The following is a 13,319-nucleotide window of genomic DNA, read 5'->3' as shown; positions in this document are numbered from 1 at the left end:
ACATGAGGTCATGGAAAACCTGGAAATATCAGGGAATATTAAAACGGTGTTTTCCAGATCAGAAAAAAGTTTTACTAAAGACTTTATTGGCATTTATGAAATTGCTATGTTTTTCTTTTTTTATGTTTTTAGCTGTTGTATTTAACTGTACTTTAGGCATTATACTGTTTTCATAGATTAGTATGTTTTCTGAAAATTTGCATATTTAAACCCCTCCCCCCTTTAAAGTCACCATGAAATCAAAATTGACTATTCTTATTTTTAATGGAATATTGCAGTATTTATTATAAATGATTTCTGTGCACATCATTATTTCTTTTAATTCATGTATCCTCATAATCTTTAATCAAAATAACTTCCCCTCCCTCTTGAAGTGACATCTTTCATGTTTACTGGCATGAGATTACAAATCCTTCCCTATATTTTTTTTCTTGTTCAAGAAGCCGTGTCACTCGGATATACGTCACAATAGTGAAGAAAAGACTATCAAAACTTCCGCTTTATGACTTAAAAGCACTGCTACTACAGCAATGCGCATTCTTTGCCCATTTCGCCACTGTTTTTGAGGTTACCACGACAGGTGTTGTTTTTAAAGAAGTATGTCAAGCTAAAAACAAATAGCTATAAAAACAACACACTGAAGAAGGCCTGCAAGCCGAAACATATGTTATTCCCCTGTGAAAAATGTAAAATAAAGTAACTAAAAAGATTAGAAATTTTGAGTGCGGATCATAGCTGTATTCTTGAAGCTAAAAACAAGTCAAATTTTTAAAAATGCATTTTGAGGCTAATTTTGAAAGCAAGTACATGTCTTGATCTTTTGAGTGATTTCTTTTTAATTTTTTTTTTTTTGCCAAATCAAATGCACAAATTATGGAAGCTCGTTTCTGCCACTGAATAAAAATGTAAAAAAAAGTTTAATTGCGACTTTTTATCTCGCAATTCTGACTTTTTTTTCCTCCAAATTGCATGATATAAACTCGCAATTGTTCTAAAGTCAGAATTGTGAGTTATAAAGTCAGTCTTTTTTTCCTTAGAATTGGACTTTATAACTTGCCATTGCGAATTTATGTCTCACAATTCTGAGAAAAAAAAGTCAGAATAACTGACATTATAACTCACAATTGTGAGTTTATATCTCGCAATTCTGAGACAAGAATTTACCTTTCGCAATTACCCTTTTTATTTTTTATTTAGTGGCGGAAACAAGCTTCCATACAAATTGGTTAGTGAATGATATCTAAAAAGTAATCCTTATCCAATAATCAGAAACAACTGTAAGGTTCATAAAGTTCATTCAAAAGCAGTAAGACTGAAAAAGAGGTGTTGGATAAACCCAACATTTTTCCTGCATAAATGAATCCCACCTAGAGTTTACATTGCCCATGTAGTTTCATTTGATACATTTGGCTGGCCTAACACTTCTGTTGGCAGACACTGCCAGTAAATCACTCTTGAGTGTATTTGAACTTGTATCTAAACACTCGTGGTCACTCTGCTGGTTGGCTTTCATAGTACAGACACAATTTGACTGGTATCTTGGCCGTATAATGGCACTGTTCTGTGTGTGGAGCAGCATGTAGCCTTCCGTTTTGGGCTAAGTAGGACAAAAGGGTTGGCAATCAGAGCAGGCAGCAGCACAGGGCCTGCGGCCACCCACAATCCCTCAGGCTTTTTACATGACAGCAAGAGTAAGAGTGCTTTTGACAAGAAGCTAGATTTTAATGGAAATGCAGTGCTCATGCAAATGTAGCGGTTTGATCAGTAATTTAAAGGGTTTGTGCACCCTGTCATCATTTACTCGCCCTTGTGTCATTCCAAACCCGTTTGACTTTCCTCTGTGGAACATAAAATATTTTAAAAGGACAAAAAAGCACCATAAAAATACCACACAAAATCTGCATATACAAAATGTGTAGATCAAACCGCAACCAGATGTCTGTCCAGTAAAAGTCAAGCATCATTTATTGTTCTGTGCTGGATGCAGGTCTGTTCTACTTCCTCGGCTCAATTGTGAACTTCAGCCAGGACCCAGAGGTGCATTTCAAATACATCCAGGCCGCATGCAAGACGGGCCAAATCAAAGAGGTGGAGCGGATCTGTCGGGAAAGCAACTGCTACGACCCTGAACGTGTCAAGAACTTTCTCAAGGTACTGCCAAGACTCTGTCAGTAAAACCCGTCTAGAAATGATCCATAGCCGACCGCAAAAAGCACATTATATTCTCTAGTTTCTCATCTGTTAAAACTCTTTCCATCGTTTCCCCTCATTACATTTCCTGTTTTGTTCTCTTCTACTGATCTGTCTTTTATCATTTACTTGCAAGCCATTTGCTATTTCAGATGCAAGCGGTTTTAATTTTCTGACAAAATTAACTTTTTTTTTTTTTTAACTTTTTTTTTAATTTATTTATTAATTTTTTTATGGAAATGTGTGTTTGATCTGGCATTTTATGGTAAAGGAATGTTGTGGGTTTAATGCAAGTTCTATTAATTGTAATAACAGCATTTGTGGCATAATGTCAATTACCACAGAATTAAACAAAAGTTGTGGTTACAGTAAGAGGCTTATAATGCAAATAGTATTAAAATATACACAATTTTAAAATCAAGCCACAAGATTGAAACTAATGATTACAAATTAAGCTCTTTCTGCAGCATTTGTGGAATAATGTTGATTAGCACATAAAATAATTTCGAAGTTTTACGAATCTTTTGTTTCGCATCAGTGGTTCGGAGCGTGTATCAAACTGCCAAAGTCACGTGATTTCAGTAAACGAGGCTTCGTTATGTCATAAGTGTTTTGAAATTTCAATGGTTCGCTACTGGGGGGGTGGGGTGTGACTTTGGCAGTTTGATACACGCTCCGATCCACTGATTCGAAACTAATGATTCGTGTTTTGAAATCGCCCATCACTAGATATTGTTGAATAAAGTTATTTTGCCACAGATGCTGTTGAAAGAGCTTAATTTATACTGGATTTAGTACATTGCTGTAATGTCATTGTCATATTAACTAAACCTAAGCACAATAAAAGCAAGCATTAATGTCTTGCAAATTTGGGGGGGAAAATCTAATATAGGTCGTATTCTCTTTTCATTAAAAGATAATCCCCATTTAGATCAGGCAGCCATGTTCCTGTAGTTTTCTAGTTTTAGGGAGTTGATCTCACTCTTTAATCCTCACGGTGGATGTTGTTATCTCCTGTGCTTTTCCCTGTACTTTTGGAATGGTCAGGACTTGTATCAGGTAAATTCATCCTAAGTACTACAAGACTCCCTTTACTTTATTCCCTTCTCTTTTCTTTTATCATCCCTTCTTTTCTCCCAATGGTCAGTTGAAGGATTAATACTGGGATTGGTGTGTGTAATGCACATACAGGGAGGTTTCGAAAAGCATTGTTTGCTGGGAACAACCCTCTCTCGTCCTGAATTTGAGCCCACCCCTGATGACCGGGCTGAGATTGAACTTGTGGTTTTGTGGTAGTGTATTGATGTGTGTTTGGCTGTGGTTGATTTGTGGTTACCATGTTCTGCAGAAATGGAAGCCTTGGGTCTTTTTCAGAATCTATTCCACCAGAGTCAGACCATTTAAAGTTGACCTCACAGTTGGACTCTGCCATGCCAGCTTCAGAGGGTGGATCTGGAGAGCCACGTTTTGTGGAATGATTTTGAGACTTGCTTAAGTTTAATATAGTCTTGTCTGTAAATGTTTGTAGACAAGCTTCATGTTTTGAAGGTTGTGGAGGTCGATTTGTGATGTTTCTGTGGAGTGAATTGTACAATCCCAGTTTATTAATCCTGTATGTGTTGTGAACTGCACTGTGTGGCAGAAGAATAGTTACATGTTATAGCCAGCAGGGGGAGCAAAACTGCCACATCAAACCCTGAGTTGATTCAAGCCTTGTGTTCTGTTATAGACCTTATTTTTTCCACTAACCACACAATTCTTCAAAAAACATCTTTTGTGACTACTCAATTACCCTCTAATCTTGTTTATAACATGATTTTATTGCTTAAACATATTATTTTTTTTATTTTCTATCTTTAAATTGTGAATTATTTGGCAGGTTTTTATGGAACTAGTTTTTATTTATGAAATATTACTTTTCAAATTATGAATTACTAGGTAGGTTTTTATAGAACTAGTTTGTATTGCTTTAATATTTGCTTTATTAATAAGTAGGTTTTTATAGAACTTTTTTTTTTCTTTAATATATACTTTTTAATTATTAATTACTTGATAGATTTTTGTAGAACTAATCCTTTTCAGTAATTTTAGTATTTATTTTTAACAAATACAGTCAAATCTGTTTTTATAAGCTTTGTCATCCTTATTCATTTTGAAGTTGTGTAAAATTCAGTTTTATACTGAATAATTAATGCAGTGTTGTGCATTAAATTTCATTCTCTTGATTAAAAAGTCACTCTTAAACTTTAAAAATTGCCTGGAGTTTTTGCAGGTTTGACTGTATTCCTGAACACATGCCCTTCTGTCTGTCTGACATCTGATGTTATCTTCTTGTTTCCCCATCGTTTGACTGACAGGAAGCTAAACTCACTGACCAGCTGCCTCTCATCATTGTGTGTGATCGTTTTGACTTTGTCCACGACCTCGTACTCTACCTGTACCGAAACAGCCTGCAGAAGTACATCGAAATCTACGTGCAGAAGGTAAGGAACCAACTCACGTTGCCTCTGTAGCCAAGCAATGAACAAAAAGTAAAGGATAATTTGTACATGTAGGTGAACCCAAGCCGTCTGCCTGTGGTGATTGGAGGGCTCCTTGATGTTGACTGCTCTGAGGACGTCATCAAGAATCTGATCCTGGTTGTGCGGGGCCAGTTTTCCACCGACGAGCTGGTGGCAGAGGTCGAGAAGAGAAACAGGTATGAACTTTGCATCTAAATGCCTTATCGAACTCAAAGTTATCAAAACAAAGCAGTTGAAAGGATGATATTATGCTATCTTGGACTCCAGGATGCTTCTGTTTATTTTTGGCAATGTTTAATCATTTGTTTGTGTACATCATGAGAGTTTCCAGATGAAATTTTGATTGCACAAGTAAACAAAGAAAACAAACAGCAGTAGCCGTTCTGATTGTTTAACGATGGCGCTTGCAGTTGCAATATGGTGTTTATAGTCATTTTATGAAGGGGAAATAATGATTTAAACTTAAATGTTGTAAGTGGATGTCTGGGGGAGAAAAAAATTATATGATACCTTAGATGAGTTGAGTTTAAAATTTTTCTTTCTTTTGCAGACTGAAGCTGTTGTTGCCATGGCTGGAGTCTCGTATCCACGAGGGCTGTGAGGAGCCAGCTACCCACAATGCCCTGGCCAAGATCTACATCGACAGCAACAACAACCCAGAACGCTTCCTGCGGGAGAACCCATACTATGACAGCCGTGTGGTGGGGAAATACTGCGAGAAAAGAGACCCTCACCTGGCCTGTGTGGCCTATGAGAGAGGACAGTGTGACCAGGAGCTCATAAATGTTAGTAATGCTCGACCAAGTTCATACCAAAATCTGTGCAACCAAACAACATGAAGTATAAAATATGTATCTTTTATATTTTTCTCCACAGGTCTGCAATGAGAACTCGCTGTTCAAGAGTTTGTCCCGGTACCTGGTGCGCCGCAGAGACCCGGAGCTCTGGGCCAGTGTGCTTCTGGAGACCAACCCCTTTAGGAGGCCTCTTATTGACCAGGTAACGCATATATATGTGTTGCATTCATCTCTCATAATACATAAACATGGCTTATACAGGAACTGGAAGTGCATGACTATTAATTATTTTTTTTATTAATTTCACAATAATATTGGGTGAAATAGTCTATTTTAAATAGATAAAATTAATGTTATCAAAACTTTGCTTTATTGAATGTATTGTATAAATAATCGCCATTCATCTTTTTTCCACTTAGTATGTTGAAATGCATTCTGGGATTCTTAATCATAATTATGCTACCCTCTGTTTGAAACAGTCTGTATTTTGGGAAGCGTGTCTGTGATCCTTTAAAATGCTCCCTATGCTCACTATGCTTTGGAACATAAACTATCATTCAAAAGTTTGGGATCAGTACCATTTTTATTTATTTTTATTTTTTTTTTAAAGCAAGTAATATTTTATTCAGCAAGGGTGCATTAAATTGATCACAAATGACAGTAAAGACATTTAGAATGTTAAAACAATTTCTATCTCAAATAAATGTGCTTTTTTTTTACTTTCTATTCATTATTTAATAATAATAATAATAATAATATGTAAATACAATATATAATCTAATATTATATCATATAATAATATATATAAAATTAATAAAAGTATATTTTATATATATATATATATATATATATACACACATATATACACAGTGCACAGCATAAATGAGTACACCCCCTCTGAAACTTCTGAAAGTCAGCAATTACTCAATTACTTAGAAGACATGTTCGGGTTCTTTAGAGATATAATGTTCCAGCAAGTCTGCTTAATCAGTTACCAAAGAAGCATGTCAAAATTATTCAGGAAAATAAGATTTTCTTATCAAGGTGATAAAATGTTGTGTAGCAAAAATGAGTACACCCTCCTAAAAGTTACTAAATAAAACGAAACAATTTTCTGGTGTAAGTTTAAGGCAATGTTTGATCAACAGGTAAGTATGTTGAACCAAAACATTTAAAGAGAAGTAATTTCTTGACAATTAAAAGTGTTATATAGCCCACTGAATCATTCTCAGACTTAATGCTGATAACAATGGAACCACTTGGGAGAGTTAAACAGGACAGATGTGACTTTGTCATGAACTTGTACACTCCATGCCAAGAAGGGTCAGAGCAGTATATTCAAAATTATGGCGGGCATACTAAGTACTAGAATATTATACATTTGTTGAATTAAATCTAGGGTGTACTCATTTCTGCAATCCTTAATTTAAACAAAATTGACTAATTTACATATTTTATGGCAATCAATGACATATTTCTCAGTTTTTATTATGTATATGTTTAATACATTTTAGTTTTGCCATCTTTCCATGAATTGTATTAGTGATCATAAAGAAAATACATCTTTTGTATTTGTTCAGAGGGGGTGTACTCATTTATGCTGTGCACTGTACAAATGTATCACCGTTCCATAAAAACTAAGCACAACTGTTTTCAATGGTGAAAATAATAAATGTTTCTTGAGCAGCAAATCGGTATATTAGAATTTTTGAAGGATCATGTGACACTGAAGACTGGAGTAATGATGCTGAAAATTTAGTTTTGCCATCACAGGAATAAATGACATTTTAAAATATATTCAAATGCAAAAGTTATTTTCAGATTGTAATATTTTACAATATTACTCTTTATACTGTATTGTTGATCAAATAAATGCAGCCTTGGTGAACATAGGAGACTTTCACATTACCGACTACTAACTTATTGTAGCTAATGTTTTAGATATGTTTTATGCCCTGCACTTGTCATTAAAACTCAAATTATAAGCAATATATATCTTAAAATCTCTGATTCACTTTTGACCTTCTTGTATGTTTTTGGAATGTGCTGGGGTTCAAGTTGTTGTTTGTGTCTTTAGGTGGTGCAGACAGCCCTGTCAGAGACTCAGGACCCAGAGGAGGTGTCGGTCACAGTGAAGGCCTTCATGACTGCTGACCTGCCCAATGAACTCATTGAGCTGCTGGAAAAGATCGTCCTGGACAACTCAGTCTTCAGTGAACACAGGTGCATAAGCCCAAAAATATTCCAACATATAAACAGCTGCAACAGGGCATTTTTGTGTATTTTCTGACTTTTACAGACATTAAATTCCTAGCCCAAACAGTCTTGCGCAACTTTTAAAAGCAAATTAATATTTAATTCTTATCTCATTTAAATAAACCTAGAAACCTGCAGAACCTGCTCATCCTAACAGCCATCAAAGCTGACCGCACCCGCGTCATGGAATACATCAACCGCCTGGACAATTACGACGCCCCAGACATCGCCAACATTGCCATCAGCAGCGAGCTGTTTGAGGAGGCCTTTGCTATCTTTAGGAAGTTTGATGTCAACACCTCGGCAGTGCAGGTATATGGTTGAGCCATTCTCAGTAAATCTCTCAGCAGCCCTCGTTCTTCACTTTCAAGTAGGCTTGATAATGTGAATTATTGAATAACAGATAAGTAAAGAGCTGATGTTTCCTGTCCTCCTCAGGTTCTGATTGAGCACATTGGTAATCTGGACCGGGCCTATGAGTTTGCGGAGCGCTGTAATGAACCTGCGGTGTGGAGTCAGCTGGCTAAGGCTCAGCTGCAAAAGGGTCTCGTCAAAGAGTCCATTGACTCTTACATCAAGGCTGATGACCCCTCGGCTTACATGGAGGTTGTTCAGGCTGCGGACCAGAGTGGTATGGCCTCTTCAGTTGTAGTTCTAGATAATAAATCATTTTACTTATGGAGTTTTTCCTCTGATTCTGTATTCATGACTATTTTTCCTGGCTAAGGTAACTGGGAGGACCTGGTGAAGTTTTTGCAGATGGCCAGAAAGAAGGCCAGAGAGTCATACGTGGAGACAGAGCTGATCTTCGCACTGGCCAAAACCAACCGTCTCGCTGAACTGGAGGAGTTTATAAATGGACCAAATAATGCACACATCCAGCAGGTAATGCACAACTGCTTTTTATGAATTGCTAATTCATTGTATGTGTAATAACAGTGTTATTACATATATTAAGTATTATTTATATACTATTATGGCATTTATTAATATTTTGAATTAGCTTTTATTTTTATAGTTTTAGTTTTCATTTTAGTGTACATTTTTATGTGCTTTTGTCATTTTTATTAGTGTTTTTCTTTCTATTTAGCTTTAATTTATTTTATTTAGTCATTTTAGTACATTAAACTTATTTATTTCAGCTAGTTGCCAGGGGTAGCATTTATAATTTTCAAGATTTTCAATAGTTTTTCAAAATTTTTAGTAGTTTTAATTAGTGCTGTCAAATGATTAATCACGATTAATCGCATCCAAAATAAAAGTTTGTTTATATAAGTGTGTACTGTGCATTTATTATGTATATATAAATATACACACGCATATAATATTTATATATTATATAAGTTAAACAAAAATATATAAATATACATGTATACATGTAAATAAATACATGTATGTGTGTGTATTTATATAAACATAATAAATATACACAGTACACACATTTATATTTTGTAAACAAACTTTTATTTTGGATGCGATTTATCGTTTGACAGCACTAGTTTTAATTTTATTTAACGATAACTGCTTTTGACACTGGTTATTAAGAGAGATGATTGACTGAGCTTGTCTGTATTTTTAGCTAGGACAAACGAAGCATCACATTTGAAGTTCACTTGCTTTATTGTCGCTCACAGGTTGGAGATCGCTGCTACGATGAGAAGATGTACGAAGCGGCCAAACTTCTGTACAATAACGTCTCCAACTTCGGCCGCTTGGCTTCTACACTGGTCCACTTGGGCGAGTATCAGGCCGCCGTGGATGGTGCCCGTAAGGCTAACAGCACTCGCACTTGGAAGGAGGTGTGCTTTGCTTGTGTGGACGGGAAGGAGTTCAGATTGGCTCAGATGTGCGGCCTTCACATTGTGGTCCATGCCGATGAACTAGAAGAGCTCATCAACTATTACCAGGCAAGTTTTGATCCTACACAAAAAAAAAAAAGAAGAAAGTTAACAAACTAACAGATTTGATCAAATATAATTGTATTGTTTTAAAATGCTCTCTGTAGGACCGTGGCTACTTCGAGGAGCTGATTACCATGCTGGAGGCAGCGCTGGGGTTGGAGCGCGCTCACATGGGCATGTTCACAGAGCTGGCCATCCTCTACTCTAAATTCAAACCTCAGAAGATGAGGGAGCACCTGGAACTATTCTGGTCCAGAGTCAACATCCCCAAGGTACTAAAGATGATTGTTATTGCAGATGTTGGTTTGTAACACACTTTCACTCTTTTATTGTTCAGTGTTCCCCCACTCAGTTTTGTTAAACAGCAGGAGTTCATTGATTTCTCTTCCTACAGTCCCCCTCCAGCTATAATTTAATTCAACAAGTAATCTGATATTCTCCAAAGGGATGATCTTAGTGTCATCATGTGCAATGCACAGATGTTACAAAGTCGGTCTCCTTCACTTCTTGACATCTTTCTCTTTCAGGTCCTGAGGGCTGCAGAGCAGGCTCACCTGTGGGCGGAGCTTGTTTTCCTCTACGACAAGTATGAAGAGTTTGACAATGCCATCATCACCATGATGAGCCATCCCACAGATGCCTGGAAAGAGGGACAGTTCAAGGACATCATCACCAAGGTAAAGTTCAACTGCTTTCAATTATAGATAAATACACTTCCAATGAACTTCTTTTGAGTTATGTTAAAACTACTAAATCTAAAGCTATTAAAATTGTTTTTGTTAACTGAAAAATGCTGAAATAAAATGAAATATAAACATGAATTGTCTGTTTGTCAATTTAAAAGTAATTTGTTAACATTTACATATAGTTAATTATATAATTATTAATTATAATTAATAAAACAGAAAATAAAATTAAGACATCATTTATCAATGTCAACAAAAATTTGAATGACATTTTAAACAATTTTAAATAAAATTAAGTGATTTATTTATAATATGTGTATAAGTGGAATTTTTTTGTTAAATGATTCTAATTATTAGTATAACATTAAATAAAATGACCTCAATTATGAATATATTAATTTAAAACAATGAATGAATATTTATTAATATTTATTAACATTAAAATTAGAAATGCTGCCTTTGCAGCTTATTGAAATAAAATAAATCAACATTTCTGAAGTACTAAAATTACAATTAAAATAAAAATGGTAAATTAAAGCTAAATAATAATAATAATAAAAAAAAACATACTAATGAAATGACAAAGCACAAGTGATTTATTGACATTTACATATAGTAAATATTTGTGTATGTGTAATTTGTATTAAATGATTCTAATTATTAGTATAACATTTAAAAAAAATGAAGAAATCGATTATGAATATATTAATTTAAAAAATGAATGAATATTCATTAAACTTAATATTCATTAAACTAAAATAAAAATAACTAAAATTAAAATAAAGCTAAATAATTTTAAAAAAAAAACGTACTAATGAAATGAAAAAGACAAACATAAAACATAAAATTACTAAAAATAAAAAGTTAATATAAAAGCAAGTTAATAAATACTATAATACTATATAAATAATATTAAAATAACACCAGGAAATGAATTAAATACCAGTGATCGTGTTTCTTGTCTTGTTTAGGTGGCCAACGTGGAGCTGTACTACAAAGCAATCCAGTTTTATCTGGAGTTCAAGCCTTTGGTACTGAACGACCTGCTCATAGTTCTTTCCCCAAGACTGGATCACTCACGAGCCGTCAACTTCTTCAGCAAGGTAAAGCAAGCAAGCACGCACAAGGCCAACTATTCAATGTGGCAACTTTTTTAACTTCAACTATGCCTCTTAAGATCAGGTAAAACAAGAGTTTTTCGTTTCTTCAGGTTAAGCAGCTTCCTCTCGTTAAGCCTTACCTGCGATCAGTACAAAACCACAACAACAAGTCTGTCAATGAAGCACTTAACAACCTCTTCATCTCAGAGGAAGACTATCAGGTACAAACAACACAGCATTTTTCTGAAAATCATTGATTGAACAGTTATAGTAGCTTATTGCAGTAGCTCTTGTCCACCACCTCATCTGCTGTTGATCTGTCCCCTCCGCAGGCACTCAGGACATCTATAGATGCATACGATAACTTCGACAACATCTCGCTGGCCCAGCGTCTGGAGAAGCACGAGCTGATTGAGTTCAGGAGAATCGCTGCTTACCTCTTCAAAGGCAACAACAGATGGAAGCAGAGCGTGGAGCTGTGCAAGAAAGACAAGCTCTACAAGGTGAGGTGGACGATGGTTTTTATCTCAGTCATGCTGTTTGTAAATGTGTAGCTGATCTGATTCATAACAGCTATGTATGTTCTTCTACCCAGGATGCCATGCAGTATGCATCTGAGTCGAAGGACATAGAGCTGGCCGAGGAGCTGCTGCAGTGGTTCCTTCAGGAGGATAAGAAGGAGTGTTTCGCCGCCTGCCTCTTTACCTGCTACGACCTGCTCAGGCCTGATGTGGTGCTGGAGACTGCATGGAGGCACAATATCATGGACTTTGCCATGCCTTACTTCATCCAGGTGATGAGGGAATACCTCAGCAAGGTAAGGATGGGCTTCAACTCTAAAATGGGGTATAAATGAGTGGAGGACTACAAGTGTCACTTAAAACTAAAATTTGACTAACATTTTAAACATAAACCATTTTAAATATGTTTATTTGTCATTTTGAAAAGTGATTTATTAACGTTTACATGCAGTAAATTATATTAGTATAATTATTAAAGACATCAGTTATTAGTGTATCAAAAATAAAAACATGAATAATTGAATTATTAAAAAATAATAATGAATCAAACTCGAATTAAATTTTTAAATATCTATTTGTCAATTTGAAATGTGATTTTTATTAACATTTATATTAGTATAATTTTTATTAAATTATTAGTATAACAAAATTAAAGTAAAAATGAATAAATTTAACTATTTAAACATGAATTAAACATTTTGAAATATCCATTTATCACTTTGAAATGTGATTTTATTAACAATGATATTAGTATAATTTTTATTAAATAATTAATTAGTATAACATAAAATGAACATATTTAAGAATTAAACTTTTTTTAAATTTGTCACTTTGAAATGTAATTTATTAACATTTATATACTTCAGTTTCTATTAGTATAATGAAGACATCAATATATAAATTTTAAAAAAAAAATGAATAAATTTGACTAACGTTTTAAATATGAATTAAATAAGCCATTTTTAATTCTGTTTGTCAATTTGAAAAGATTTATTAACATTTACATATAGTAACTTAGATTAGTATAATTATTAAATTAAATAAGTATAATTATAAGTATAACTTATTAATTATATTAGTAAATTATATTTGTATTTACATTGTTTGAATGACTGTATAAATCATTTTTATTATTGATTTAAAAAAAAAAAAAAAAAACTTTAAAGACTTTTTTCTAGTCCTCATCAGAAATGAACACACAGACTGAAAACTTATTTCTCTATTGTTTTTAGGTGGACAAGCTGGAGACCTCCGAGTCTTTGAGGAAAGAGGAGGAGCAGGCGACGGAAACTCAACCCATTGTTTATGGTAAAACAATGAAAGTGCTTTGCAATGGAAACTGACTA

At 34.4% G+C, this 13,319-nt stretch overlaps 1 protein-coding gene across 1 annotated transcript in view; it reads left to right on the top strand.

Moving 5' to 3' along the window:
• cltca (clathrin, heavy chain a (Hc)) overlaps positions 1–13,319 on the top strand; it is a 37,698-nt gene that overhangs the window by 23,413 nt on the left and 966 nt on the right. Inside the window, exons 14-30 of the mRNA XM_051909179.1 lie at positions 1,988–2,151; positions 4,548–4,673; positions 4,746–4,888; positions 5,263–5,497; positions 5,589–5,711; positions 7,587–7,732; positions 7,894–8,077; positions 8,204–8,396; positions 8,493–8,650; positions 9,400–9,672; positions 9,771–9,938; positions 10,194–10,343; positions 11,324–11,455; positions 11,563–11,673; positions 11,785–11,955; positions 12,048–12,269; positions 13,206–13,281. Coding sequence (XP_051765139.1) covers positions 1,988–2,151; positions 4,548–4,673; positions 4,746–4,888; positions 5,263–5,497; positions 5,589–5,711; positions 7,587–7,732; positions 7,894–8,077; positions 8,204–8,396; positions 8,493–8,650; positions 9,400–9,672; positions 9,771–9,938; positions 10,194–10,343; positions 11,324–11,455; positions 11,563–11,673; positions 11,785–11,955; positions 12,048–12,269; positions 13,206–13,281 — 2,775 coding nt within the window. The remainder of the gene's footprint in view (positions 1–1,987; positions 2,152–4,547; positions 4,674–4,745; positions 4,889–5,262; positions 5,498–5,588; positions 5,712–7,586; positions 7,733–7,893; positions 8,078–8,203; positions 8,397–8,492; positions 8,651–9,399; positions 9,673–9,770; positions 9,939–10,193; positions 10,344–11,323; positions 11,456–11,562; positions 11,674–11,784; positions 11,956–12,047; positions 12,270–13,205; positions 13,282–13,319) is intronic.

The sequence above is a fragment of the Ctenopharyngodon idella genome, chromosome 10 (assembly GCF_019924925.1).
Source record: "Ctenopharyngodon idella isolate HZGC_01 chromosome 10, HZGC01, whole genome shotgun sequence".
NCBI lineage: Eukaryota > Metazoa > Chordata > Actinopteri > Cypriniformes > Xenocyprididae > Ctenopharyngodon > Ctenopharyngodon idella.
This window is presented reverse-complemented; position numbering and strand designations above follow the sequence as displayed.